The sequence below is a fragment of the Falco naumanni genome, chromosome 1 (genome assembly GCF_017639655.2).
Source record: "Falco naumanni isolate bFalNau1 chromosome 1, bFalNau1.pat, whole genome shotgun sequence".
Classification (NCBI taxonomy): domain Eukaryota; kingdom Metazoa; phylum Chordata; class Aves; order Falconiformes; family Falconidae; genus Falco; species Falco naumanni.
The window spans coordinates 17843996-17871040 of NC_054054.1; the positions used below are offsets into that span (position 1 = coordinate 17843996).

The window sequence follows — 27045 nt, forward strand, 5'->3', positions numbered from 1 at the left end:
ACAGAGGGAAAAGGAAGTTGGGAGAGGGAAGGATCAATGTAATAAAATAATAGTATGAATAATAAATCAAAACTGATGCAAAATGTACATTGACTGTACACAAAGATATTGCAGGGTGGTCATAGAGACTCTTACTTGCTCAGTTTTAATGCTCCTGTTGCTGATCCAGTATCAAATTTTGGCATTTGTTGAAAGACTCTTCCCATTATGTCTTCTATTTTTTGGGGGGAAGAGTCCAAAGCAGTAATAATATTTTTCCTTGGGGGGTAAACTGAGATGTGGCTCTGACTCAGATCGTGAAATGACTTGCTCATAACCTTGGGTCTTTCCTCCCACGGAGTCTTCTCGTTCTTGTCCTTTGAAGAGCCAGGAAGTGGCTGGAAGAGTGAGAGCTCAGAGCAGGACAGCCTCTTCAGAATCTCTGCTTGAACAGACAGAGGTCGAACGGCAAGTCGGTTCAAAGTGCTGCTGGCCAGGCTACCGGTACTGATTGCTCGTCCCATGTTGAAACCTTTGACAGAGTCTGCATGGAGGTTTAGGCTCCTAAATGAAGCCCTTTCTGTGGATATTTTTTTAAAAAACAAAACAAAACCCAAAGTTAAGTTATACAGCGGAGCTAGTATGACCTTGTGTAAACTATGTATTTTTTAAACAACCAGCTCACACAAACCCTATTTTCTCTAAACACTGAGACATATGTACCATTATCAGGTACATATAAACAACCATCATGTAGTCTACTCAAGGAGCAAAGACTGGAGTTCATGACATTACACTTACCTGACCATCTACTACGCTGAAGTTCAAAACCATTTAATAGCAGAATATTTATCCTCTTGTGAGTATGAAGACTCAGATTCCCTGTTAAACTGCTGCGCCTTATATACAGGCACATCTCTGCAAAGCAAGCAATATCCTCAAGCCAAGTCACCTGGAAGACTACACTTCCTTTAACCTGCTCATACAAGTCTTCTTCAGAATTTGAACAAATAGGGCTCCCCCACCTCTACACTACCAGATTCCTACCAAACTTCCATCCACCCGTTGCTTGGTTTTTTTCTCATGAGTCCCTTACGATCAGCTGTAAAGTCACAGGGGTTTGGCAGCATCTCTACCCGGTTAAAGAGCACCAGTTCACTCAGGCACACTTGAGGACTTCCCCTGCCAGAAACATCCTAAATGTTTTAGCACAGAATGAAGCGTTGACTGGGGTTTGTCAGCCTTTTTGACTCATGAACTAGGATTCCCTTAAGCAGCAGAGAGAAACAGGTTTTGGATTGTAACTAAATCACTGTCAGCTGAAGTCGTGGGAACTGTCTGGGTGGATGTTCTTAGCTGAAAACAAATGCAAAATAACACAACTTAGCCTAACCCACTCTTAAATTCAAAGCAAAGCTGAGCAGGGCTCATTTCTATTAGCCTAACTGTCTCCTAAGGCTAGCAGTTAAGTTCCTGTGGCTTGGCTCTCACATAGAAACTTGGTAAGTTGTGGCAACATGTTTGCTGGTTAGAGCCTTTAAAGGAAGTCAGGCCATCTGAACCCTTCATAAACTTCACTGATGTCTTAGAGTCAGTTCACAGGGAAGTCTGAGAAAAGCAATCCTCAACTGCATATGTATCTCTGACTTAGGGTTAACTAGTTTTTTTTTTTAAGCTAGGAAAGAAGCTGCTCTAGGAAGTTGCACCGTAATTCAAAAGAGGAATGCTACTTTTTGGTACACATCATTCATATTCACCATTAAAGAGTGTATTTGGCAAATGCAACTCAGCACTGCCATTCTAATAAGACATTCCTTACACCAATACCTAGGGTAGGAATTAACTGCCACAGTAACTCATGCTTCCTCTATAACAGGCTTACAGATTGAGAAGATTTAGTTGTGGAAGGTATTTTTTTTGGTCCTTTTTAAAGGTGAACTAGTATATGACTACCACTTCCTTACTTAGACCAAATACCTCCCCTAGCCATAGCCACCAGACAGACTAGATGAGCCACATAAGAATGATTTTGCTCAGCCAAGACCAAAGATCCACAAATCACAAGTTTCCTGACACTGACAAAAGCTATCAAGGACACTTGCTCTTGTCGTGTTCCCATCCTGCGGAAGAGTACCTTAGTAAAATATTCTAATATTTCTTCTCTTGATGTACTTGCCCTCTGCAAACACCAAACAAGATTTCCCTATGGATTTCAGGAGAATACTTTCACATCATTACCTACCTAGACATTAGACCTTTCTCACCTTCTACGAACACCTTCACTGAAAATTCTCAGGTGCTCAAAACTCATCTTTTTTAAGGCTGACTTAACCCTCACTTCGTCTTTGTGGTTTTCCATATGCTTTTTCAAGAATCCAAACATCCATCTTAAAACTTAGTGCTTAGTCCTGTTTACTGCATGGCCACAGGAACTGTGCAAAAAAGAAACCATCACTCCTCATGTTATACCTTATTTCCTTTCTTATGTCCTATAAAATTGCTAATATTTTTTTCTTTTTAACATTGTGACTCATCTCTTTCTATTTATGCAGAAAGAATGCTATTTAAAAGGCTTTTTCCTTTAGTTTTCCAAGCCTAATTCTTTCTACCAGATATGCATGTGTTAATATGGTTTCTCCCAGGTCACTGAAGACATTGTGCAATAAGTGAAAAACATGTCACAGTATATCCACAGGGGCTATAAAGTGTTCTCCCTTATGCCTCCATCCTCTGTTGCTAATGTTCCATGAAAATTTGTTCACTGACACCACGCACGCCAGGTTTTCTCCCCCTTGTCTCAAAATATTACATCCATTCATTGGCTGAAATCAAGGTGAGTCTTGCAAGACACTGTAACCATGTAATCTTCCAACACATACTAATCTTCTGAAATCTGCTACTCCACCCTATGAACACTGCAAATGTTACGGGCACATGCTTGTGTTCACTGTGGCGTTAACCCAAAATCAGTCTTTAAGTAAGAAACCTTCAAAACATATGCTTCCTGTGGTTTTCAGCCATGAGTTAATAATATTTTCATCAGCCCATTTTTTTAGTTTTGCTGAGTGCTTCCCAACCCCCAGTTTTTACTGACACTTTAAGGACTCTGGGGGGAAAAAAAAATAAAATACTTGATGCTCCTGAAGGCTAAGAATAATGCTTCCCAAATACTGCCTGGGATTTCGCTGCTCTAAAAAGAGAAAAGTAGTACTTACATAATTAATATGCTATTTTGACTGGCTGCTTTATCATTGTTTTCTCTTACCCATATTACAATAACTCATGTTTTATAAATACTATTCTAGTATCTCTGTTGCTATATGCATATATATATATATGCAGGAAAGAGAAGCATGGCTTATCAGTTTAGATCAGTAAAGTTATGACAGAAACAAACTTTGTTTCAATTGTTTTTACTTTTAATAACCCAGTGTAACAGAATTAATCGTAATACTGATGTAATTGCTCCTGATTATGAATGATTGATGAAATTTGAGACCTCTGAATTCCAAGTGATCTGCACTAAACAGAAGCAAACTTATTTTCCAGACTCTCAAAGCACAACACATACTGCATCTGTAAGAGCAACCAAGTTTGCCTAGCCAAGAAAGCCTTTGCAATTCAGGATAAGCAAGTGCTAAGTTAGAGAACGGTACAAGGACTGCAAGTCACTTCATCCTATTTCTCTGCACTAAGCTGGTTGAGCCCAACATAACAGAAAAAAGGCTGCATATTTGCCACGTCCCATCCCCCGTCCCCCATCCCCCCCCCCCCCCTTTTTTTTTTAATTAAGAGTTCACAATCTCCACAGCAATGGGGTCAAACTCCATTCCAGCTACACTGGTGGAAATTTGGATTAAGAGCAACTGGAATGCAGACAGATAAAAAACAGGGAACAAAGAAAGAATGAGCAGGCAGACTGACCAAAATAGCACTTCCAGGCTGTGCTGAAGGCCAGCCAACCAAGTGAGCTCTGCTCCAAACAGTGAAGAAACTAGTACAGAGGGTTTTTTCAATGATTGCATTTTCCAATTAATAGTTTACATCTAAAAAGAACATCTTCACACTTCCTATTATACACACATATTGATGGCAATTCTGAAGAAAATTGACTCGCATCAGTGTGTTCCTTACTGGGTTCACCACTCATTAAGGGGAATAAAGACAGCTACATTCACAGCTTACAGATGCAGCATCATGAAATGTTCCCTACTGTATTTGCCCTCGCATGATAACACCATTTTATCTGTAATTCCACATTATCAAACCAATTCATTTCATATTAATCAAAATGTAAAAATCCTATTATTGAAACATCTTCCAAGTTCTTTCTGAAAAAAGCCAAAAGCCATTAATTAAACAGGAAAATACTATTACTGACCTATTCTTAGATTCCCTTAAAGCAGCTGCTGTACGCCAGCTCTGTGATCTGTCAACTCTTTTTTTTCCCCTTAAACAAAACCTAAACAAACATAGCTAGTAGATTCTCTTTATAGTATAAACCAGCCAAACGCAGAGCTTCACATATGTAGCACCCAGCAGAATTACTGAAGCTCAACTTTAGTTTTTCAGCTCCTTACAAAAATACATATAGATTGCAATTAAACCCCAACACAGCACCACAGTCCTTACCAATGTCCTGAGTGTCTTGGTTGCTCTGCCTCGTTCTCATCTGTAATTGGAACTTATGCTGGGAAGAGCAGAGATGCAAAAGGTATTGGCAAGTCTTACTATTGTCAGTCTGAAATGCATGCTTGATACCATCTGATGTGTTCTGCAAAGTTATTTTCTTCTTCTACACAATGGAGAAAGGAAAAAGTTGAAGATAATGATTTCTTTTAGCCTACAAAGAATTTTGTGTGTGTTTGTGCAGTCAGAGCACTCAAAACTTTCCTGAAGCAAAAGGCACTGATAGGAGAGACTTCTGTTAACATAGGTGCTGAAAGTAATTTGAGATTTACAAAGTAACACTGTAAAGCTACTTCTGGGCTAGCTCACACCATACTTAGTTATTATTCAATCTGTCCCTATTACTATTCTATTATATACTATAATATATATACTATTAGTGCGGACTAACGGCAACCAGTACTATTAAATTTTTCAAGACGGGGTTTTCAAAAGCGTCTGAGGAAGTCACCTTGTTTCCCCTCAAAAGGAAAAGAACTAGATGCCTATCTAATTATGAAATCAGTTAATGTTCCAGATCTTAAATTTATCTTTTTTGTAATTTTTAAATTTTTAAACTTCAATTTATCAATTCTACTTAAAATCATATCACAAATAAAACAGGCTGTAGCTTTTTGATAAGGTATCAGACTGAAGTACTGTTTTCAATACCTATATAAAGGTAAGTATTTGAGGCTGAACACCTCATTAAAAACTGACACGTGACCACCAGGTTATGGATTACCCACTAAAGTTGGCTGGTAATGTCCAGTTCATGTCTCAGCCCGTCACCCATTATCATTTAACTTAACTACTCTTGGAAATATAACAACTTAAAAGCAACACAGGTGCATCTCCTAGTTACACTGAGTACTGGCATTTGCCATTACTCAGTCCTCTAGTACAGGATTCTTACTCCAGTGCACCTTCACTACCCATGTCCCATATGCCAGCACAGGTGGATTACCCAGAAATGCAGCAAATGGGCAGAGCTGCTTCCCATGCTAAGAGCAGTCCTTGATTTATCTTCATTATAGCTCTTTCCTTACAAGGCAGGGAAGCCACATTTCACATCAATACAGATTTGCCACAATACAGGTGCTGGAACCTCAGAGGCATAGAATGCAAGCTAATTAAAAAAATAAATCTTTAAAACATCAAAACTCCTATTTCAATCCCATAACACAACACAGCTTAGCCACATAATGTAGTCATATTATGTTGTAAAACAACAGCTTAATTTGCAAAAATTACACACACACAAAAATGAGTATCTGGAGATACAAATAATACGTATGTATACACAGAGAGAGGAAGAGAAACCAACTTACACTAAAGGATATTTTCTTGGTCTCTCTCCATGGGAAGCGTAGTACAGGTGTGCGGGCACCATTGTGAACTTCAAAAATAACAACTCCTTTGGAGCACACTCCCAGAAGGATACCTGTTTGGGATTTCTTCTCAGGCAACACATGATGAAGATGAACCCCATATTCCGTGAGCCTCTGACACAACTGTACAAATCAATGCAATAAGACTTCTAAGAATATGAAGTTAAGGCTATTATAAGTTTTTTATACCTCTATATAACTAAGATACCTCTATGTAAGTATTTTAATAAATGCATATCTATATATATGGATTTTAGAAAAAAGATTACTCTCTGCCTGGTGATTCCACTGACAGTTTACGGATGCTACAACAGAGACATCAGCTGCCCTACAGGGTCGTAAATCTTGGTGATATCTCTCGACCTGCCAAACACTACAGCAAATGAACCTAGCATTTATTAAAATCAAATAACGAAAGTATGAATCAAGAACGCCTGTAAGTATATCAAACTTGCAGAAATCAATTGCTGGCAATAAACTGTAACTACCCAGGATGCACTTGTTATTGACACGTTTCTTAAAAACAGAATTAAATTAACACTGCAAGTCTGTGATCACATTAAGGCATCATAACTGTCAAAAGATGCAGTTCCACTTACTTTGCACTCCCAGCCATCCATTCCCGCTGTCTCTTCAGTACTGGCATAAGGGATTGATGTAACAAATCAAACAAGGGAACCTAACTGCTCTCCCCACCCCACTCTCAGTCAGACTAGGTTTAGCTAGGATCAAGTCCTCTACTCTTGCCCCCTGTGGTTAAACTAAACACTTCTGCCAAAGGAGCAACAGCCTTAGAAGGGGCAGTCAGCTGAGTGCCTCTTCCATCACCTTCTCAAAGAGACTGTGGAATTGCAGTGTAATGGTTATCCAGTGTCTCAGCAGCAAACAGTCAACCCCTGAACTTGTCTGCAGCCATTGCGTCAAGGCAGGACCTAATGTTTATTTTACAAACAATGGCAGCAAACCTCTGAATTACATTTCTTACTGGGTCCTTTTAGAATAAACAAAATGTATCTGTGATTAGTTTTCCCATCATCTTACATAGTACCCGCACAGGGAAGTCTGCTTGATAACGCTTCTGGCTTGCTTCATACCAAGCACTATGAACGGTGTTAGCTGTAACAAAACTTTTCATAATTGAGACTGTTTTTTTTCTGAACAGGAAGAACCAAGGATGTAGGGAACACAGGGTGTGCTGCCTCACAGTCATAGCTTCCTTTAGAGTAAACACTAGGATCAATAACTCCTTTAACTAGTTTGAGCTAAAGAAGGAAGACTACTGATTGAAAAAAAAAAAGTGAAAGGACTTCCTTCCCATCTATTATGAACTCTTTTCACTTGTAATGATGTGTCTTTTGAGAAGACCTTTTCAGCTTTCTTCCTTGTAGTGTTATTCAGATCCTAAGTTGTTCTGTGCATTTGCTTGAAGTCAATACACCCATACTGCCACAAGGCATTTCTTACACCACAGATTAAGGAAGCAAACTGCTGCACATTTACCTTCAAAAACTCTAATTCCGTCTCTTTTTCAGATGCACCCACGTAAGTGCTGTGCAATTTTGGCAGCTCTTCCTTGATGTAGGACAGATCTAGTTTCTCCAGCACTCTAGCTGGGACATAGTGTTCTAGTCTGAAATATGACATGCCATGCACCTACAAGACAAAACATTTTTGTGACAGCATCTCCATACACTACTCTACGAGCACAAATGAAGCATAAATATTCATTTTACAAAGAATCATACATTACAACTCAATCATAGAATCACATGATTCCGAGTAAGGGGAGGGATTCGAAATTTCAACCCTGACCCACAGCTTAATTACACATAGGGTTTCTTCCTATTCAAGGCTGACTACCTCCACTGAAGCGAGAGGGTTCAACTCCCAGATCTTGAACTAGATTCTACAACAGCCCTGTGTTAGACTAAAAGAAAACTTGCCCACAGCAAAAACTGCCAACAGCATATCAGCTGAGCTTCCGGACCAGGGCAGAGCTGTGAAGTACATGTGGCAGTTCACGGTCCATTCTTTAAGTGGCAAGAACACAGTTTCTCAAAGGTGAAATCTGATGGTGTACCTCTGCCTGGTAATCTCCATACTCAGCTTGGAGAGCTAGGGATGCTAATAAAAAGGCTGTCTCATCATCACAGTGCATCCTGTCTTCCAGGATGTCCTTCCGCAACTGTAGGTAATATTGGTGACAGGTCAGCGTATGCCTAGAACAGGAAAACAAAAGAAAAACCACAAAAAAAAACGCCACACCACTGTTGGTATTCTTCTTGTTATAGTATATTTCCAGTATTTGATTCCAATTTTTATCCATAAACTTATAGCTTAAGGGGTTAAAAAAAATTTCATACACTCACTGTATAAGACTGACATCATCCACAAAAAACTTTATGCGAAAAAACAGAGTGAAGTTGACAGGGGGCTTGTTCTTTTTCTTTGGTTCTTCCTTCCATCCTTCTGGAGCTACTTTACTTAGCTTTATGTCAGGATCAACGAAGAAAAATTCATTGTCTGCCATGAACGTTAAAGGAAAGCACATGGGTAAAAACATTAAAACCAAAACTTTCTCCAACTGGACCATCAAGAACAGATTTGTAATTCCGGAATTCGGTTTTGATCAGTAAGGTCTTCTGTTGACTAACAACGGTCTAATAGCTATTAAAAGGAACACTGGATAAGGGCAGAAGAAATAATTTTATGGTTATCCCAAAGACATGGGGGGTGGGGTGGGGGTGGCACGGAGAAAAGTTACCTTCCATGATTTCTTTAAAATTTCAAATTACTTATCCCACAGGAAATCCAAAATATGTAATTCCTTTCCTCTCTTACTACTTCTGTCCCATTTACATTTCTGCAAAATGCTTTCAAGGCAACTAAATTACCAAGAGCATCAGAAGCCTGTACGGATAGAGTAAGCTCTTGGGCTGCTAAGTGCTTCTATCTCATGCCAGTATTTTGAGAGCTATGGCTCTGCAAACAGCCTGTGAGATGTACTGACAAGAAACTTGGGTCTGAACACTGTTAGTTCTGCCAACTTCTCATCTGTTCTAATAGTGAAAAATTAACAGCTCAGGAGCAAATTCTTTTTTCTCAAGGCAACTCCCTCTACACAAGGGGCCCTCCTATGCATCCCAATGGATCTGCCTCCGCAACAGGCTGCAACATTGCCTAGGGCATATTAACTGAACCCAAAGCCCTTTCGGTCCTCTGAAGGGTACTAGTAGTTAGAGCGAAGGCAACAAACAGCAGGGAAGAAAAAACTCAGTAACGAAAGGCTGCCCAGGATGAGCTGTCATTGCTCAGGCAAATGCAGAATTTTATTGTGTGAAGTTGCTCTTCACTGAGGAATGTATTTTGCCTCAATAGAAGAGAGCATAACTCAAAGAAAATGCTTTGTAGATGCCAGGCAGTCTTTGCTTATCTTTTCTCAACACCATGTAGCTAATTCTTTTTATTCTGTACCTGCCAGCTACATCAAATCCTCCTCCTTACCTCTTAAAGTAGCCAATCCAAAAAAGTGATGTTCCACCAAGCCAATATGGGCAACAACCATATCAAAGACATCTTTACATATCGTTTTGGTATCACAGGTCAGTTCCAGCTTCTGCCCACTTAGAAGCATCACATTTACTTTTCGCCTTGTGTCATCATTCTTCCCTTTCTTAGTCTGCATTTTGTAAAATAAAATATCCCAACATTCACACTTGTGATAAAAGCACATTTGTTGGCTTAACATACTTTCCCTGTCACTGCTGAATAGCCCCTTTCTTACCAAGATGGACTTTGGTAGATCCAAGGAGATGAATGGCTCAATCGTCATTTTCACAAACTCTGGGCCAAAGAAGTTCTGCAAATCACAAGAGTATGAATGAACATTGTTTTGCTGGAACAACAGACTGATGCACAGTTAACCCCTGCCCTGGAAACGTCAAAGAGGAACAAAAGGCTGAAACTTGAAAACTGTACTTAATTTCTCCCATGAGCTGGTAAGTCTAAAGAACCTGATTTTGCCAGCACGTGTACTAGACACCAATGGCAAGCTACAGCACTGGTGACACTGTCACTTTGTGTATTTTCCTTCCTTTGCTGGGCAAAAAGCCAACACCGTAACATTATTTGTCTTCCTTTAAAATACAGGGTGTAGGTTGCATATTTGGGCCATCTGGGCTTATGTCAGTAAGCAACTGCCTGATAGTACTAAGGTTTTCTGCATTGGTGGCAATCCTGCCTTGACAAATCTCTGCCTGTGACACACAAGTCTCATCTCTGCTGGGTTCAATTAGAGATCCTGGGCAGTTTCTGTCAGCCTGTACACAAATAAACATTCTACTAATTCACCTTGTAAACTACAGGAGGTTACCTGTCCAAACTGTTAAAGGAAGTCCTCTGCACGATACCCACTCCAATACCACATTAAAAAAGTGACACAAGAATCACCTTCTGAGGGAAAACCTTCACTGGCTACTGCCTAGTACATACTGTGTACTATATGTAAAACATCTACACATGAACTTCTTAAGGGCCGGGGGGAGCCAACCTGGTTAGTTAAAGCCTACATGAACTAACTGGTCAAACTGCTATGAACTGGAGACAGATACAGGAACTATTATCCTGGATTAGGACAGCAAATTCACTTGAGTTGTTTCAAGTTTTCCCATCCTTAAGAAAAAAAAATAAAATAAAAAATAAATCCAGTTCACTGAAAGCAGCAGCAGAGGGCATCAAGTCATCTCTTCTAAACATCAGTGACTCTATCTACCTATACCTCTGTCCCCCTCTTTCTCTGCAATCTGACATTTCATTCACAGACCAAGACAACTGGGAAAAGAAAGGGGAGTTTGTGATTCAGTGTGAACCCAAGAGTCAAATGAATCCTTTCTGCCTTTCTTTACCTTCTCATCTTGCCGATTTAATAACCTTTTATGCTGGTGGGACACATCCACATTCTACTAAAATAAATGTAAACCAAAGTGGTTGAAAACACCACAGAATACAGGAGAAAACTACCCCTTACCTTTGTTAGGACACTTTATTGTTTCATCATACAAACTTTAGTCAAGGCTAGCTGTCTGTTCTAGCATCTCTTGATACTAGTAGCCTATGTAGCCACTAATGCCACAAAATCTCAGAAGTTTACCCTGACAGAGTAGGTCTTTCCTATCAGGGCAATACCAAACACCTAGCATTTCATCTGTTGATGACTGTTTATTACAGGATCCCGTTTAATAATCCCTCATATTACAGTTTCTGCTCTGTTTCAATGAAAATAAGAGTTCACCTGAGATCAGGGCATTACCCTCAGTTTTCTTTGCGTCATGGCTGTTTCCAGGGCTATTTCTCTCAGCGGATCTCTAGTCATGTCAAGCATTGAGGACCTAATTGCATCTCCTGGGTAGAGGTTAGGTCGGGACTGCCTGAGAGCCATTCTAGCTTGCAGTTGCATCATTTCTTCTTCCTGACGCTTTAGCATCACTTCTTGACTTATCAGATTGCCTTCAAACGGTGCTTCATGTTGCCTAGAGTATAGTCAAAGGGGATGAAAGACATTTGTAGGCATGCCTAATGCATTCTGCTGCTTTAAGCACTTAGGTAAGTGGAAACCCAGAACACAAAAACTAGTTATCAAATACTATTTTAAACACAACATTTATTCAGCAGCCAGGAGGTTTGCACGTTACAGCAATCCATCAATACATAAAGTGAGAAAACATGCCAAGTCTCTACAGCTGCTTGTCATTTATTCGTATGAAAATAAAGGCTCAGCTGCAGTCTAAAAAATACTTGACACTACAAACCCAGTGAACACACAGGAGGAAGAAAAAGATTAATGCTTTGAAAATACCTTAACTTCTCTGTTCAAGCAGGGACTTGTGTAAAAGGCATGTTCAAAAATATGTTGTTAAAAAACCCCTAAAATAGTGTACTTTTATAAGTATTGTTCCAATCACTTTCTCTGTAATAATTCTTTATGAACTCTTTGCACAGCACTGTCACCTATTCCCTGATTTTTCCTGAACAGTAGTATAGCTTGAAATATTTATATAAATATGCTATATATATCAACATCCTATATACTAGGTTATTCTAAATATCATACTCTAATGTTTTCATCATCTTATTTTGCTGAAAAAAAATATATCCTTTTCTTTTACATTCCTATGAATGGCTTGGCTGATACACAGCCACCACCACAAAAAATAAATTAAAAGTCCAAATCAATAATCCGAAGGGGAAAAAGGAAAACAACAAACCAAACAACAAAAACCCATCAGTATTTCTGAAAAACAAAGCGGACATAGATCTCAAATGTCCTACCATTATTTATTTATTCTCTGTGGAAGAAATCCCTATCCTATTTTGGGTGAGAAAAATCCATTTTTTATTTGAAAATCAAGCAATTAAGAAATGTGATGAAAGGAAAAATCCAAGAAAAACAAAACCAATTTCCACTCCCCTCCCTCTGTCCCATGCTTACAGAAAAACACCTTTAAACCCCAAACTAAATATAAACCAATCAAAGCTTCTTTAGAAGTCCTAAAACAAGAAAAAAACATGTTCTACCTTTGCTAACATAGCTATACAGAGGCAATTTTTAAACACAAATGGACAGGATAAACTAACAAGAATTTCATCCTCCAAAAAACACCTCTAGCAATTCTAAGCTAAGTGTTACTGTAGATGGTATGCTTGAGTAATGAATAACATGAAAGAGCAAAGAAAGTGTTTTAAAGCCTGCACATCATTGCACTGAAGTTTAGGAATACAGATAAATATAGAGTAAGCCCTGCGCTGACACTGACACAGCCCTCTGTAGTAAAAGGTCATGTACAGACTTTTAAAGACATTAAGTTTATATTTTTTAAAAAAGAACCTGAAGATATGTTTGGTGAATGACACAGCAGTTAATAAACTAAGAGAAAATGTACCTGTTCAGGCTGTACAGTTGTCTATGCTAACTGGTGGAGAATACTTCAATATTTTTTTTTCATCTTTTTACAGCAAAGTTTATAATGAATGCCAGTAGTATGGAAAGTGCATCCCATTCTCTTGATTTACGCCAGTAATGCACCAAAATCTGAGCAAAACAATGCTGAAGTTCCTCAAATGGAATTTCAGGGAAGATCTAGAGTAGTCACAGAAAATATATTAATGTAAGCCCATTATCCCTTCCATTGTGCAGAGCTTTCATAGCATCACTTCCCTTATTCCTCCTCTATTCCCTTCTGCAACAGACTTAATGTGCACCTAAAAGGACAAAGTAATGAGAAAAGGCCTCAGACCTGCAAAGACTTGTGCACATGCTCAGCTTTTCTCCGAGGAGAAGCTTATTAAGATCAACACCTGTGGGAACATTCACAGTGAACTAAGTTAAATATACCCACAAGCATCCTTCAGATGAAGGTTTAAGGATGGGCTCTGATATAAGACAAAACCAAACACTTTCCGAACATAAATATCTATGAATTATCAAAGATTCTAGAAAAAGATACACATATTGCAGCTGGCTGTATCTGAAAACACTTGCTAATGTGAAAAACTAAAACTCTACTACAGAAAAAAAGTTTTGCCTTTTTAATAACATATGGTTCTGTGCAATAAAAAGTTAGTGTCAAGTATTATCATTATGTTAGTTTATCATCTTTGTTGACATCTATTAGTTTCTCTGAAAATTGGGGTGGATGTGGGATGTCCAGGGAGGAAGCTCAAAAGCCTAATGGTTTAAAAATTGTCCTAATTTAGTATATAAACCAACCAGGAATCAGCATGCTTCAGCATCCTGCTTAAGTATAACTAACTCTGGCTTTGTCAGTGTCAGTCTTCTATGGAGGGTATCAGCATGATGCACTCTTAAGTTCCAAGACAAGGAATGCATCTCTCATTCTACAGAAGAGGAGATACTTTTAACAGATACAGGCAGAGCTCTTCCATGAAGTTCAGAATATGCAAGTATTATTACTCCAACAAAAAAATATTTAAAGAAACCCCACCAAATTACATTCCTAACACATAACAACATAAAAGTAAGTTTCCTACGGTATATCATCAGACAAGTACTTGGCTGCTACTCTGTATTTTCATCAATGTCTGACTGCAAACCAGAATCTCAGAGCTAATTTATTAACCTGAAGACAGTACTGAGAGCAATCACTTGGAGGGCTGATTCCTACAAAAGAGGGAAGCGATTAACTCCTCACCTAGTGTACTTACCGAGAAATTAGCAGGCATTGGATCAGAGAAGGAAGTTGTAAGAAGGGAAGGAGGCAGGCATTCTCTAATGATTAGTGCAGTGGAAAGGTCAGGAATAGACTGGGAAAGATGGATGCCTTTTGGTAAGGTAGGAAGGATATGGAAATGAGATCTAGTGGAAGGAAAAGGCAACAGAAGGAAGAGATCCATGTCAGCTGCTGCTCCTAGAGAGAAAAAGGAAGAAACAGTAAAGGAAGAAAAACAAAAAGAGGGGGAGGGAATAAGGAATACAAGAAGCAAAGAGGAAACACAGACACAAGTATACATTGCCATGAGGAAAGCATTCCAAGAAGTTTAAAGGATAACAACAATCACAGAGAAGGGTTTGAGTGTACTCTGAGCATAATACAGAAGAATCTATGGCTTCTGCTAGTTTAAGAGCAGGCCAGCCCACCCGAACAGCACAAGTCGTATTGGCTGATAATTCTGAACAGCTTCACTGTTTTTTTAAAATATTGGTGGCAGACTCTCTCAAATCCAAATCCCCCTATTTGATTGACAACTCAGTTTTACAAGGATAATTCCGTGGATAATTAAGCAGACTGCCTCTAAGGACATGCCACAGGAGCAGTAAATTATGTACTTAAGTATAGATGGTATCTCTGAACACAGAGAAAAACACTGAAACTTGCTCCCAAGTGCTAATGGAATTCAAGCAATGAATTAAGTTGCACATACTTCCCCAAACTATGAAATCAAACTACCAGTCAAAAAATGTAAACTCTGCGAATCTGCTCCTTGGAACTACTTGTTATTAACAGTTTTACTTTGAAAGCTTATGTTTCTAAAGTTATAAAAGCCATGGTCTTCTACAGCACAAGACATTTTAAAGCAGCAACATGCAACGATGTGGAAAAAAAACTAAGTTACTTTCTTAGAAATCTCCCTGTTTAACTAGCTACCATCTTTGATGGTATTGCTTTTCACACTTGCTAGCACTGTAAAGTTTAACAGCTGTTGGAAAGCAAGACCAAGAGCACACACCGGTTTCTATTCAGCTCACATAATTAACAGAGATACTATCTAAGTACTATTTTAGGACCAAATTCTCCTGATGGTTGCTTTCCTGTTTCTCAACGGATCTACAAATAAAGCTAGTAAAACTAGCTTTCAGGAGTTGAGCCTCATTTTTCAGTCTTGGATATACTTACCAGGCTTGGTACTTAGGTTAAAAACCAAAACAAACAAAACAACAAAAAAAAGCTTTTCCACCTTATAAAAACTGGGGAACAGTTACGAAAAATCAGTGAAGAACTACCTGTGGTACCCTACCATGACATTTTTGTGCAAGTGCAGAGTGATATCTTTTAGGAAAGGCACAGAGAGGAGTTGAAGCAGAAATAGGAGATTCAAAAAAATATTAAACCTTGAAGTAAGACTGCATAGTTACATACATGTAAAATTCATTCCATTATTGAGCACAACATTTAAGTCTACACTGCACTTACAAAACAAAGTTTTCCTCCTAGATTTCACACATATGTAAACAAATATCCATTAAAGGTACCAGTCTTAACAGAGCAATACAAAGTAAAATAATGTAAAAGGAACCATGAGAAAGTACATACTCTTCTATCATGGTATTTTCACTTGCATAATAGGCCCGATTCATTTACAACAGTGTGCCTCATTTACATACCACTTTTTGTTTCTAAAACATTTTGTAAATAGAAAGGAAAGCTCTCTATCAGTATCCACAAATTACTGCTTTTTTGTTTTGGAGTATAGCTACAGCTTGAATTGGCAACTTTCCTGGGTTCAAGTCAAAGAAGAATGAAGGTTGACTTAGCAGTATTCACCAAAAGAAAAAAAATAAAACAACAGTAAGTTAAGAAAGCTATACAGCTCATTCTGTACACACAGTAGTAATAATCTATTTCACCATTTTAGTCTGGTGCTAAGACAGTATAAAATCCAAAGCAGAAATTTACAGCTCTTCAACTGTGTAACATGGAACATAAACCTGTAACCCAAGACCTTGAAGTTTCCCCTAAAAGCTCATACACTAGCCAAAATTCTATATCAAGACAGTCTGGATTTCTAAGCCTGCTCGGACACTGCAGTTTAACACACACGCTGTTACATGAATAGATACCATATTCCTGCCAACAGAGATGTGTTGATCCAGCTAAGCAATACCTAAACACTTCACCCCTGCAAGAAATGCCAAAATACACATTTCTAGATGACTTCGCATTTTTCAGGCAATGTGCAAGTAGTAATAAAACCAATGTAGCTGCTCAGCAGATCACCAAAAGCTGTAAGATTGCCAAGTAACTGCCCTCTCTTGTTCATCTGCACTCAGATACACCTCAGTGACCCTGCCTTATTCAGATCTATTTAAGGCACGCAGTGCAGTGCAAGAAGCAGATATTCACTTATTTTCACCTCCATGTTCAAAGCATGCCTCTAACCCCTACTCACTGCACACGACCCTGTATGTTAAATGAACATGGAGGGCATGTTTGACAGCCTTGTCACATCACCTGAATCAGTTCTGAATCTTCAGATACCTATAAGCTTCTTCATTAGGATAGAGCAGGATTTCCGTCCAAATTATGCCAGAAACATCTAGATATCCTAAAATACTGAGCACAGCTGCCATCTTTCTCCTGATCTACCCCAAACAAAGCAAAAAGCTGTCAAGAGAGGGCTTTGTTGTTGTAACGTGGTGAGGGAAGATGGGGAAAACAAAAGTCTTTTTTTTACTACTTCTTTTTCCCTTACTACAAAAATTATTTTCATCATTTTGAAAAAATATTTGAGGGTGATCTGGCGTCTGACAGAGACTAGAAGAAGAAAATTCTCCATCCAAAAGGTCTACGTCAATAAAAATTCTCAAACATTTAGAACAGAACCACTCTCAAAACCAAACAGGTATGGCAAGATATGCTTCTTCTGTACAGAGATGCTGTATTAAAGTGATGTACAAAGCAGAACCTACTTTTTAAAGCAATGTTGATGAAAAGGACTTGAATAAATAAACCCCTAACAGATGTAATATTCAAACACACAGCATGACAAATTTCAAAAAAGCATAAATTACTGAATTGGCCTGCCTAATCTGTGCTGAGGTATTAAAAAAAATATGAATCCAAACACAACAAGGCAAACTAAGAGTCTGCCAGAATAACCAACCAAAAGTATGACTTTTGGCTTACTTCAAAGAAATAAGCAAACTATCATTTCCTTATTAAATGAAAAAAAACCCCCAACATGCCAATTCATCTGCGTTAATATCAACATTTTTCAAAACTGTTTTAGAAAAAGTATAATCAAATTAGAAATTATTAAATATTTCCAAGCAGAACATAGCCCCAACATTCTGACAGATAAAGCAACTTGATAATTGTACAAACCAGTCTCTGTTAAATATGGGAACTGAATTTGGACTCCTAACTGGTATACTTACCTCTACACCACAGTGCATCACCAGACTCCTACTTCAGACTGCAATATGTAATTCTAAAATGCTTTTTTCTTTCAAGTAAAAAATGCAATTTTGTAACCTAAATAGAAGCTGGGATAGGAGTGAAAAAACTAATCGGCAAATTTAGAATACTGTCTTTGATAAAGACAAAGCACTCCAAGACATAATGTTTTCACAGGGTTTACCTTGCCCTCTGAGAATTAGCTTGACTTGATGTGGAGATATCATCTGCACCTGGCAAAGCACCACTGGCATCATCTCTCTTGAAAACTTCATTTCTTCTCACTAGCAAACCAAAAGACAAATTAATACCTGACTGGGCAACAAAGCACACAAAGTAATCCCATCTAAAAATCAAGGACTTATCAGTCATATGAGATTACTTAGAAGGAATCAGATTCATGTGTTCTGCACAATGTCATTACAGTATTAGACAAACTAGCATTATGAAGTTGATTTCCATTTTCAAAGCGATCTTATAGTTTCTCTCAACAAAGACTGCTGCACTAAAGTCCTTTGAAGAAGAGTACTAATGCAGGCCTAAAATAAACCACAATAACCCCCCTGCCCAACTGCCCAACAACCTTTCCAAAGTGACACATTTCTTTGTCAGCCATGAGTTGAGACACATACATGACAGAGACATCATACAAAACCACTCCAGAACAGAAATAGAGCAGGTAGGTAATTATGCACAAGAAGGGAGTTAAGAAACCACTAATATATATTGCTGAGTTCCTGCATTTCATTTTTGTCCCTGGAATCTGACTCCTCCTTACACTTTATGAAAAACAGTATTTTTTTTTCTTTTGGCAATATACTCATCTGCTACTCTGCTTCTAATAGTTTTTCCTTTGCTGGTATGTCTTCCTCTAGCAGCACCTGAGATGCTACACTTAAAGAGCTTGGTTTTGCTAACTACTTCACTTCCATCTCTTACTGTACTCTCAAAAACCAGAGCTAGCAGGAGAGAGCTCTTGCAGAACACATTATACTAGTAGCCCGAAAGCAGGTCTCTTGCCTGTAAAAACATAGAGGAGTTGTTGACCTTGGACCGGAACACATAAACAGCCTGTTCTAAATGGCAAGAAAATGAAGTAAAATGTGTTACAGGAGTTTTGCTACCTGTTACTACTAGGTTTCTAGCTCAGTAAGCTGCAGGATAGACAAAGACAAGGCTGACAGAGCAGTAAATACAGAGAGGCTGGGTTGGAATTCTGTGCACACAGAACACATACGGTGCAGCTATGCTTCCTAACTGTTGCTTGCTTCCCTCACATTCCTCAAATGGTTTGTCTCCATCACTTACAATGATTCAATGAAGCTGATCAACTGTGCTCTCCTGTCGACTTCTTTCTTTTCACCTTTCTAGCACTTCTTTCAAAAATGCTCCAAGCATTTCCTTCTGTGCTCTGCTTCCACTGTGTTAAGAAAATCCTTCCGGCCACGTATCAGCTAACAACCCTTCGTATCATCTCCTGCTTTTTCAAGCCACTAATCTCACAGAACTTTCTTAAATTTACCTTACAAACAGCCTGCACTATGTACTACTATTGCATAACACTGAAATATTTGGCCTAAAAATTATCAACTATTTAATGCTCACAGTAAACCCCACCAATATAAAAGTAATTGAACCATATATGTGCCATATAAAGCTTTTGCAATTTACTGTTATTGTACACTAACAACCTGATAATTTTTGTGCCTCTGAAGACAGCATGTTATTTAAAACAAGCACTCCAGTAAAAAATTAATCACTTCCAACTTTTCCTACCAAGTTCTCTTCCAGAGTGCTAAACATCAAACTCATTTCTGAATAGGCTGCCAATTATGCTGAACTATATACGATGCTGTAATTACATAAGATCATCTTGCAACTTTGTATTAGTGGTAATTATCAAGCCTCACACTAAAGATTTAACTTCATACTTCTGGGGTCTATTTTTCATCTTGAACTTTTTTCTTTAGGATTTTTGCTTGTTTGGGGATTTTTTTGTTCAGTTTGGGATTTCGGGGGGGGGGTGGTTGTTTGGGGGGGGGGGGGGGGGGGGTTGTTTGTTTTGTTTTTAAACACAGGTCTTACCTTGCCTGAAATCTTGTTCCGAAGAAATAACAGATGGACTTTCACTCGAAGTACTATAAACATCGCTGTGGTAAGATTTGTACCTTCTCAAAGGCTCTGAAAGTTTAAATAAGGGTATCAGAAGAGTAAGAAAGCAACAGTTCTAATGCAAAAACTGAACACAAATTAACATTTGAAATTTTTCGAAATCTTTTCAAATTGTTTTTGAATGCCTGTATGCAGTTACAGTCTCTGAAAGCAAACACTCAGTGGATGCTGTGCAGTCCCATTCTCTCTCTGTAGCCTGAGAGTTCTGCAGTGTGCCTGGCCCTTCTTGACTATCCTTAAAGAGCCACCTCCTCTCAACTGCTCTCTCATCATCACTTCCAACTAATATTTAACAAAAAAAAACAACAACAAACCAAAGATAAAAAACAATCCCTCCTGCAAACAGAATGGATGAAAACCTTTGGTGCACACTTCTTGCATTTCTTGCATGTAGAAAGCAACCACCCGGACTTAGTCCTTAGATCATTCATGATGAAAAAGAAAAATATCCACAGAGACAAAACGGGAACTGGAAAACTGTAACTCATTCAACTCATCTTTGATATCCACAAAATATGATCAACAATCAATTACTAAGCCCTTACAGGATATTTAATTAACCAGAACAGCTAGATGCATGTGATGAGAAATAAATACAGCAGCCTCAGTTCCTACTTTCAATGGATTCTTTAAATAACATACTGGGGCAAAGGGCTCCACAGAAGGGGTATGCATTTGACATTTGCAACAATCTCCCAAAACTTTCCTATGCAGAAGCCAATGAACAACCACATAGCATGCATAAAAGCAGAAAACAAAATAAAGTGTCCCCACATTTTGGAATTACCAGTGCTTCACTGACTAAGTGAGAGAAAACATTAGGTGTCTTTATCTGCAGAAGGCTGTCTCTGGTCCAACTACAGTTAATGTTTTGGAAAACAAAAGTGATGATATAGAGAAAAAGCATGTAATTGTGAAGACAAATGCACACCACTACAGCAAGGAATATAAAATGTAAGAATACAAAATGGGGAATACATGAGCAGATGAGTCTGGATGCTGCAAAAAGCAAGTCAGACATTCCAATTTCCCAGATCTAGAAAACAAAACGCCTGGTGAAAAATCCTGTGAGAACAATAAACCTGCGGCATAATCTTTATTAGGTCAAAGGACAAGTTAGACATGCTTTCAACAGCACTACTCATTCAGACTTCTTACAGGAGCAAGGAAAACTCCAAATAGGAAAAAGGTATGGAAAGATGTGAGATAATGCAGTAGACAGAGAATAATGTCTAGTTCATGTTAATTTTGGACTGTTTCCAAAACCTTCCTCCTTAAAAGCTAGCAGTTCTCCTATTTCTACCATCTCACTTGGGTTGTGCAGTTCCCCGCTGTCCCACCAAATACAAGATTCTTTAAGAAAACTGGGAAAAATAAGCAAAGTCATCAATCAACCTATGAAACCAATTGCTCCCACAAGCCCATCCCAGTTGCACAGCTTAACAGCATAAACCTCAATTTCACATTACTCTCAGAAACGAGCAATACAGTTTGCACATTTGTAAACCAGCCTACAGCAAGATGAAAAGAAATCACTGCAGGGTATGTGGGAGTGTGTGTGTGCTTCAGTGTTTCATGGTGGCTACTTTCAGCAGTCTGAGTTTTACAACAAAGAACTCTACCACCAACTTAGCAATTACTTCCCTAACAAGGGAAATAAAATCCAAATTCAGTGGGTAGCTTTTGGAGATTTATTTTTAAAATGCTCCCAGCCCTCTAAGTGAGGCATCCATCCAAACATGATACTGGAGCTACAGTACAGAAACGTTTAACTGAAAACAGATCTCTTCTTTCCCAGTAGTTTTACTAGCTGTAGGTTTTTCAAGTCTGCTAACCTGACTTTGAAGCAAGAGGATGGAATGAGAACAGTACATTATAACAGAGATTTTAAAAAGATTTGGGTTTTTTCCACCTAGTCAGCAACCTGGGCTTCCTGAATTGCACACAAATTGTGGCTCCATCCTCGTTCTTTAAGACATGAAGTTCTGCAAAAAAATAAATGTAGAGTGGTGAAACAGAAATATGCAGTTAAAGCACAAAACAAGTGTTTGTTTGCGGTGGTCTGACATCGTGAGTGCTCTTGACTCACCCTGTTAGCAGAAGCTGGCATCCTGCTGCAGGCCAAGGGGTAAGGATCATGAGCCAAGAAACATACAGAAAGATTCCCAATCACCGCTTATCTCAAGGTTTTCACAGACCTCCATGTGAGGTCCAGCTAGGTTTACACCTATTCTTCCAGCATTCACAAGCAGAGACAGAGATGGGACCACCTCCTTTCTTGTCACATATCTTTCTCCCTAAGCAAGACCATAAAACTTATCCCAATAACACAAGCAAAGGTATTCCTCCCATCTTCTGGAGGCATTTTAAAACCTTTCCACATGGGCCTGTATCAAGGACTCTAAACTTCTGTCCCTAGGCAGAACAGGCTGAAAGGCAATTAAGAACCTACAGCCTGAAATCTGGGGTAAATCCTCTAGATTTTTCTTTGCTTAGTTTAGGGAAAATACGTACAGACGTATATATGATGATGAAAATACATACAGATGGGAACTGTTTGCTGATGGGGCATCTTCTCTTTGGCAACCACCTTCCAGTTCTCTACTGGTATATACACGTCTATGTACACCCCATACACATTCCCCCAGCACCTCACCTCCTCTTAACCAAACTTAATTTCTCTGGGGCATGGGCAGAATATGTACCGCAGACCTGCAAACATTCAGTTAAATTGTAAACACTGAGACTACTATACACTTGCAAAATTACCCAAATAATTTATGCTGTCTCCTCTCCTCCAGCAAATTCTCAAATCTAACAAACTGTAATAGGATTTAACTTGAGAAAAGGCACTTGGGATCATGTCCAAGCCAAACTTATAATTAAGAAGTGGCTTCCAAAGGTCAAAGTCCCAATTCTAGAATCAAGTTAAAGTTAAGCTTTTCACACAATAGTTTCAAAGAAGAGGACAAATTTCTAGCCTATCTGGCTGGGAAGAAATTGAAAGATTACATCAATAAAAGCTAAAGATGACAAATAAAACAACTCATCTCCCATATTTACAATTTTCCCTACAATATTTGAATGGCCTTGGTTTGCTGCTTTGTTTCTTTTTTTGTGTGTGTTTTTTGTTGGGCTTTTTTTTGTTTGTTTGTTTGGTGGTGGTTTTTTGCTTGGTTTGGTTTTTTTAATGTTTTTGGTAACTGAAGAGAGAATTCAGAACTGTTTTAACATCTCGACACATCAAGCACGTTGTAGCAAAAATTATTCTATCAGTTACCCTTCTTAACATTTCACTGCTTAAATTATACTCTCTTAGCAAAACACTTCAAGTCATTCCATACCTTAGTAGAAAACCAAACCTGAGCTTAAGCATGTTTGAAGAATCTGTAACTAAAATGAATATATAAAACTTGCACTAGTAATGTAAGTTAACACACAGTAGCACCACAATGTAGAGATGAATGAAGCATTACAATCAGAATTTGTGTTTGTGCTGCTTAGTGCTGCAGTGCTGCTTTTTCAAACTCCGTATCAAAGCCAGCAGAGTAAAAGCTTACAGGCACCTAACGCAGCATAAAATAACAAAACACACTATTTATGCAAGGCAAGACATGCAAGCCCAGACAAGTAATTTACAGAAAGCCTCATCTCAGCCAACATCAATCAGAGAACCACATTCAGCTTGGAATTTCATTATCCTGAACGCATGATTTGCATTAGATACAAAGGTTTTCAAACACACATTATTATAGAGTTATTACTGGCTGTACAGAGAAGGAAAAGGACACGGAAAATGGCAGAGGTAAATGGCCAATTTTGTGACACAGAGGGAGCCCTTGTTTGCTCTTTGAGGTTTATGGGTGTCTATTACACACCAGTGTTACTATAAAACCTTTAAAACACATTAACTGTCCTTTAGGACTAGAGGCTGATACTTGCTTCTTTCACCAGAGTTTAACCATTGGTTAGCATCATATTTACTCTTCCTTTTCCTCTTTTCATCTCAGAAAACTTGAAATATCTTACGCAAGGCAGCAGAGGTTTAACAGGAAGACTGTAGAGATCCAGAATAAATCCCTGGTAAGGATTCATATCTAACGTACACAAGGGAAACAAATTCTTTCAGCCTTCCAGGGGAGCAGGCCCATTTTATCTTACAAGATTTCCACCACTCATGCAGCATGTATGCAACCTAAGTCACCAGCCATCCAGGTGATTCCCTAGAGAGCCTAATGGACATCTGATGCATAGGGTCTAGGCAGGATCTGAGTGACAGGAAGAAATCAAGCCTTGTAAAACTGCAGAAAACACAGATCTCTAAAGCAAGACTGGAAAGGAAAACAGCAAGATTAAAAACAGCAACTCCAGGGTCTGGTAAGAACTCGGTGTCTTGTACTTAGACACCCTTTTTTTCTGGGTCTGTATCATACCATCCAGAATAAGGTTTGTAAATGGCCACAGACTGAAAGTGTGGCCAATCAAGTTGTTTCTTTTGATTTAAATGTTTTATCCAACTGAGAATGTAATGTGTTGACAAAAATTGATAATCCCAGACTGTGTGAGCTGCTGAAAGCTTTATAAAGCAGACAAAACAGATGCCACTTTGTTGGGCAATTATGGAATTGTAAGAGCTATTTTACTACCTTATGTTAAACTACGTAATTCAGAACACAATAATGGTGGCTGATGCCAGAGTACTTGTACTTTATAGAAATCCCACAAGCATTTATTTCTTTTCCCTTGAAAAGCCAACTTCCGTAGCCTCAGTAAAATTAACAACTGGAAGTTTTTCTCTAAAATGTTATTAGTCTACCTACCCTTCAGCTTCATTAATATGATTTCTGAACATTGTTCTGACTGAACCTTATCCTTACCAAATATTTTGCCACCACTGAATTTAAATCATACTGCAGAACAATGATAGTAAGCAGTGTAAACTGAGCCTTAATTTGCTTTCACATGCAAACAGATATACATACCATTGTGCATGACTCATTTCCTCTGCTTAGCCTACATGCGAACCCAGTACATACAATTCAAGAGAAAAAGAAAGTATGCACACTTCATTGACCTTAAAGTTTGTAAAGCAACTATTCCTCTTTTGCCCTAAATCCAATCTCCCATTTAACCCATGTCTATAGAAGCTCCCAAATTCAAATATCTTGGGTTTAATTTGCTGGGACAAATTTACTACCAACAGCTGCCTGATTACCTGCAGAAATTTTCCCTTATTCAACAACGCAGCTTCAAACTAAAAGAGCTTTTTTCTCTTTTTTTAATCTGGACATTTAGAGTATCCCTAACCATAACTCCCACCCAAACACATGCAGTCATAATATGGAAGTTTTATAAGTGGGGTCCAGATGGATCTTCAGTACAGCTAATGAAAACATTGTCTTGTGAGAAAAAGCACAGAAGACTTAGGAGGCAGAGACCGACCTCCAGAAAACAGGGAACATTACTTCCTCTGCTTGCTGAATGTATGAAGCAGAGTGCCGTAAGTGGACAAAACAAAACAAAAAAACATCAAAAAAGGAGACTTAATCATCTGGGTTTTCAGTTGCAAAAAACAAAGGTAAAAAGACAGATGGATAAACACAACCTGAGGCTCTGGGATTCACATGGTTCCCAACTGTAAAAACATTTAACAAAGGCTTGAGAATATTCCCAAACCACCACCCCCATTCCCTCACCCCTGGACTCAGTGTTCCAAAGCTTCAGCAAGATCAGCTTTTTTGGTATTCTCCCCTCTTTTTCCTCCCTGTCTGCTATTTAACCCACAGGCAGCTATACTACTACTCTCCTAACTGGTTTTCAGCTCCTCTGTTCCACCAGGACGTAGGGAATCTTTATGCCTTGCTTCCTTGTGCATCTCATTTACAACACCCTCATAAGCAAAGCTGCATATAAAAAAGAGGAATGCACATTTGCTCAAGTAACACATAAACCAATCCACTTTGACTTATACATACACCCAAAACAAGGTGGGGGAAGCTGCCAAAGGAAATAAAAGGGAGAGATTCAAACAAGGCTACCATCTTGCAGCCTTTGCCTTGCTATCATGCCATTTGAAGGTAGACTTGAGATACGAAAACTGAAGAGTATCTACACTTCATAAATCTCAGAAGATATAATCAATTTTGTGGGTGAGAAGGCAAAGTAAGCTGCAAGCAAGGGAGAACAGATGTCTCTTTCATACTCTTGAGTGGCAACGTAGGCTTGCAAAATGTAAAAGGTAGAAAACTATTTTCTCTCTAAAATGGGACACTACCGGCTGGTGCCAAGCAACAAACTCCAAGTTTCAGAAGAACAAAACCAAAATTTGCTCTCCTGATACAGATAAACTTCCCGGGTTTAACACCTAACAACTTCACAACTCTAAACAATTCTGCCTGAGCTCACAAAACCTACATAATCAAAACAAGAATGAACAGTAACCGTGGAAATGCAGAACTTACTCTCCCATCTCTTGGCAAGATTAGCACGTATTTTTGGAGTCTGTTCTTAGTGTTCAGAATTGGCTACACCCAAAGTCAAAATAGCAGTCTCTTTCCCTTCGCCTTGCCCCCACCCGGCTAAGCACCTAATCATGAACAATCATCTTTGTTCATGAAAGAAACAAACAGCTTCAACCCTGAAACTGTACAGAATAACACACAAAGGAGCAAGTTCATGAGCAAGGCACTTACAAAGACACTGTCTTTGGAAGGCTTGTGAGGCTAAATCCAAGATATTCCAACTGTAGATTATAGTGCAGTTTGGATGGTCTGCAGCTCACTACAAACTACATAGTTGTAATTAAAACTCACTCATTCTTTCCACTATAAACTCTACTTTTCATGTTTTTTGTAATCTGGGTTGTAAAAAATCTGTTCTGAGTGAAAGCTTGGCACACAAAAGCCTGTGCATGAAAACATTTTCTTTTTCCAAGATAGTCAGCTCCTTAAGGTTTTATGAATAACAAAAGTTTGCCAGCTTAACCCAAAATAAGTTAAAGAAGAAATAAGCCACATGTCACTTAAGTTCCTTTGTGGTTTGAGAAGGGAAGTTTTATCTGGCAAAGTTTAACCCGCAGAGAGTCCAATGCCATTTCACAATTAAAAAACTGGAAAACACCACATAGCCAAAATCAGAGGCTTACT

The 27045-nt window shown here is 38.6% G+C and overlaps 1 protein-coding gene across 5 annotated transcripts in view; it reads right to left on the reverse strand.

Annotated features, from left to right (window-relative positions):
• Positions 1 to 27045, reverse strand: part of PTPN13 (protein tyrosine phosphatase non-receptor type 13) — a 126313-nt gene that overhangs the window by 35410 nt on the left and 63858 nt on the right. For 4 of the 5 annotated variants that reach the window (XM_040583189.1, XM_040583180.1, XM_040583170.1 and 1 more), the window contains 11 exons: positions 19814 to 19909; positions 17913 to 18012; positions 11347 to 11566; positions 9823 to 9897; positions 9543 to 9717; positions 8408 to 8561; positions 8119 to 8257; positions 7539 to 7691; positions 5979 to 6161; positions 4612 to 4774; positions 136 to 559 (listed from right to left, as the gene is read on the reverse strand). In XM_040583189.1, the coding sequence (XP_040439123.1) occupies positions 136 to 559; positions 4612 to 4774; positions 5979 to 6161; positions 7539 to 7691; positions 8119 to 8257; positions 8408 to 8561; positions 9543 to 9717; positions 9823 to 9897; positions 11347 to 11566; positions 17913 to 18012; positions 19814 to 19909 (1882 nt within the window). Of the gene's footprint in view, positions 1 to 135; positions 560 to 4611; positions 4775 to 5978; positions 6162 to 7538; positions 7692 to 8118; positions 8258 to 8407; positions 8562 to 9542; positions 9718 to 9822; positions 9898 to 11346; positions 11567 to 14258; positions 14453 to 17912; positions 18013 to 19813; positions 19910 to 27045 lie in introns of those variants that run through there. The other variant, XM_040583207.1, reaches the window with a different exon arrangement.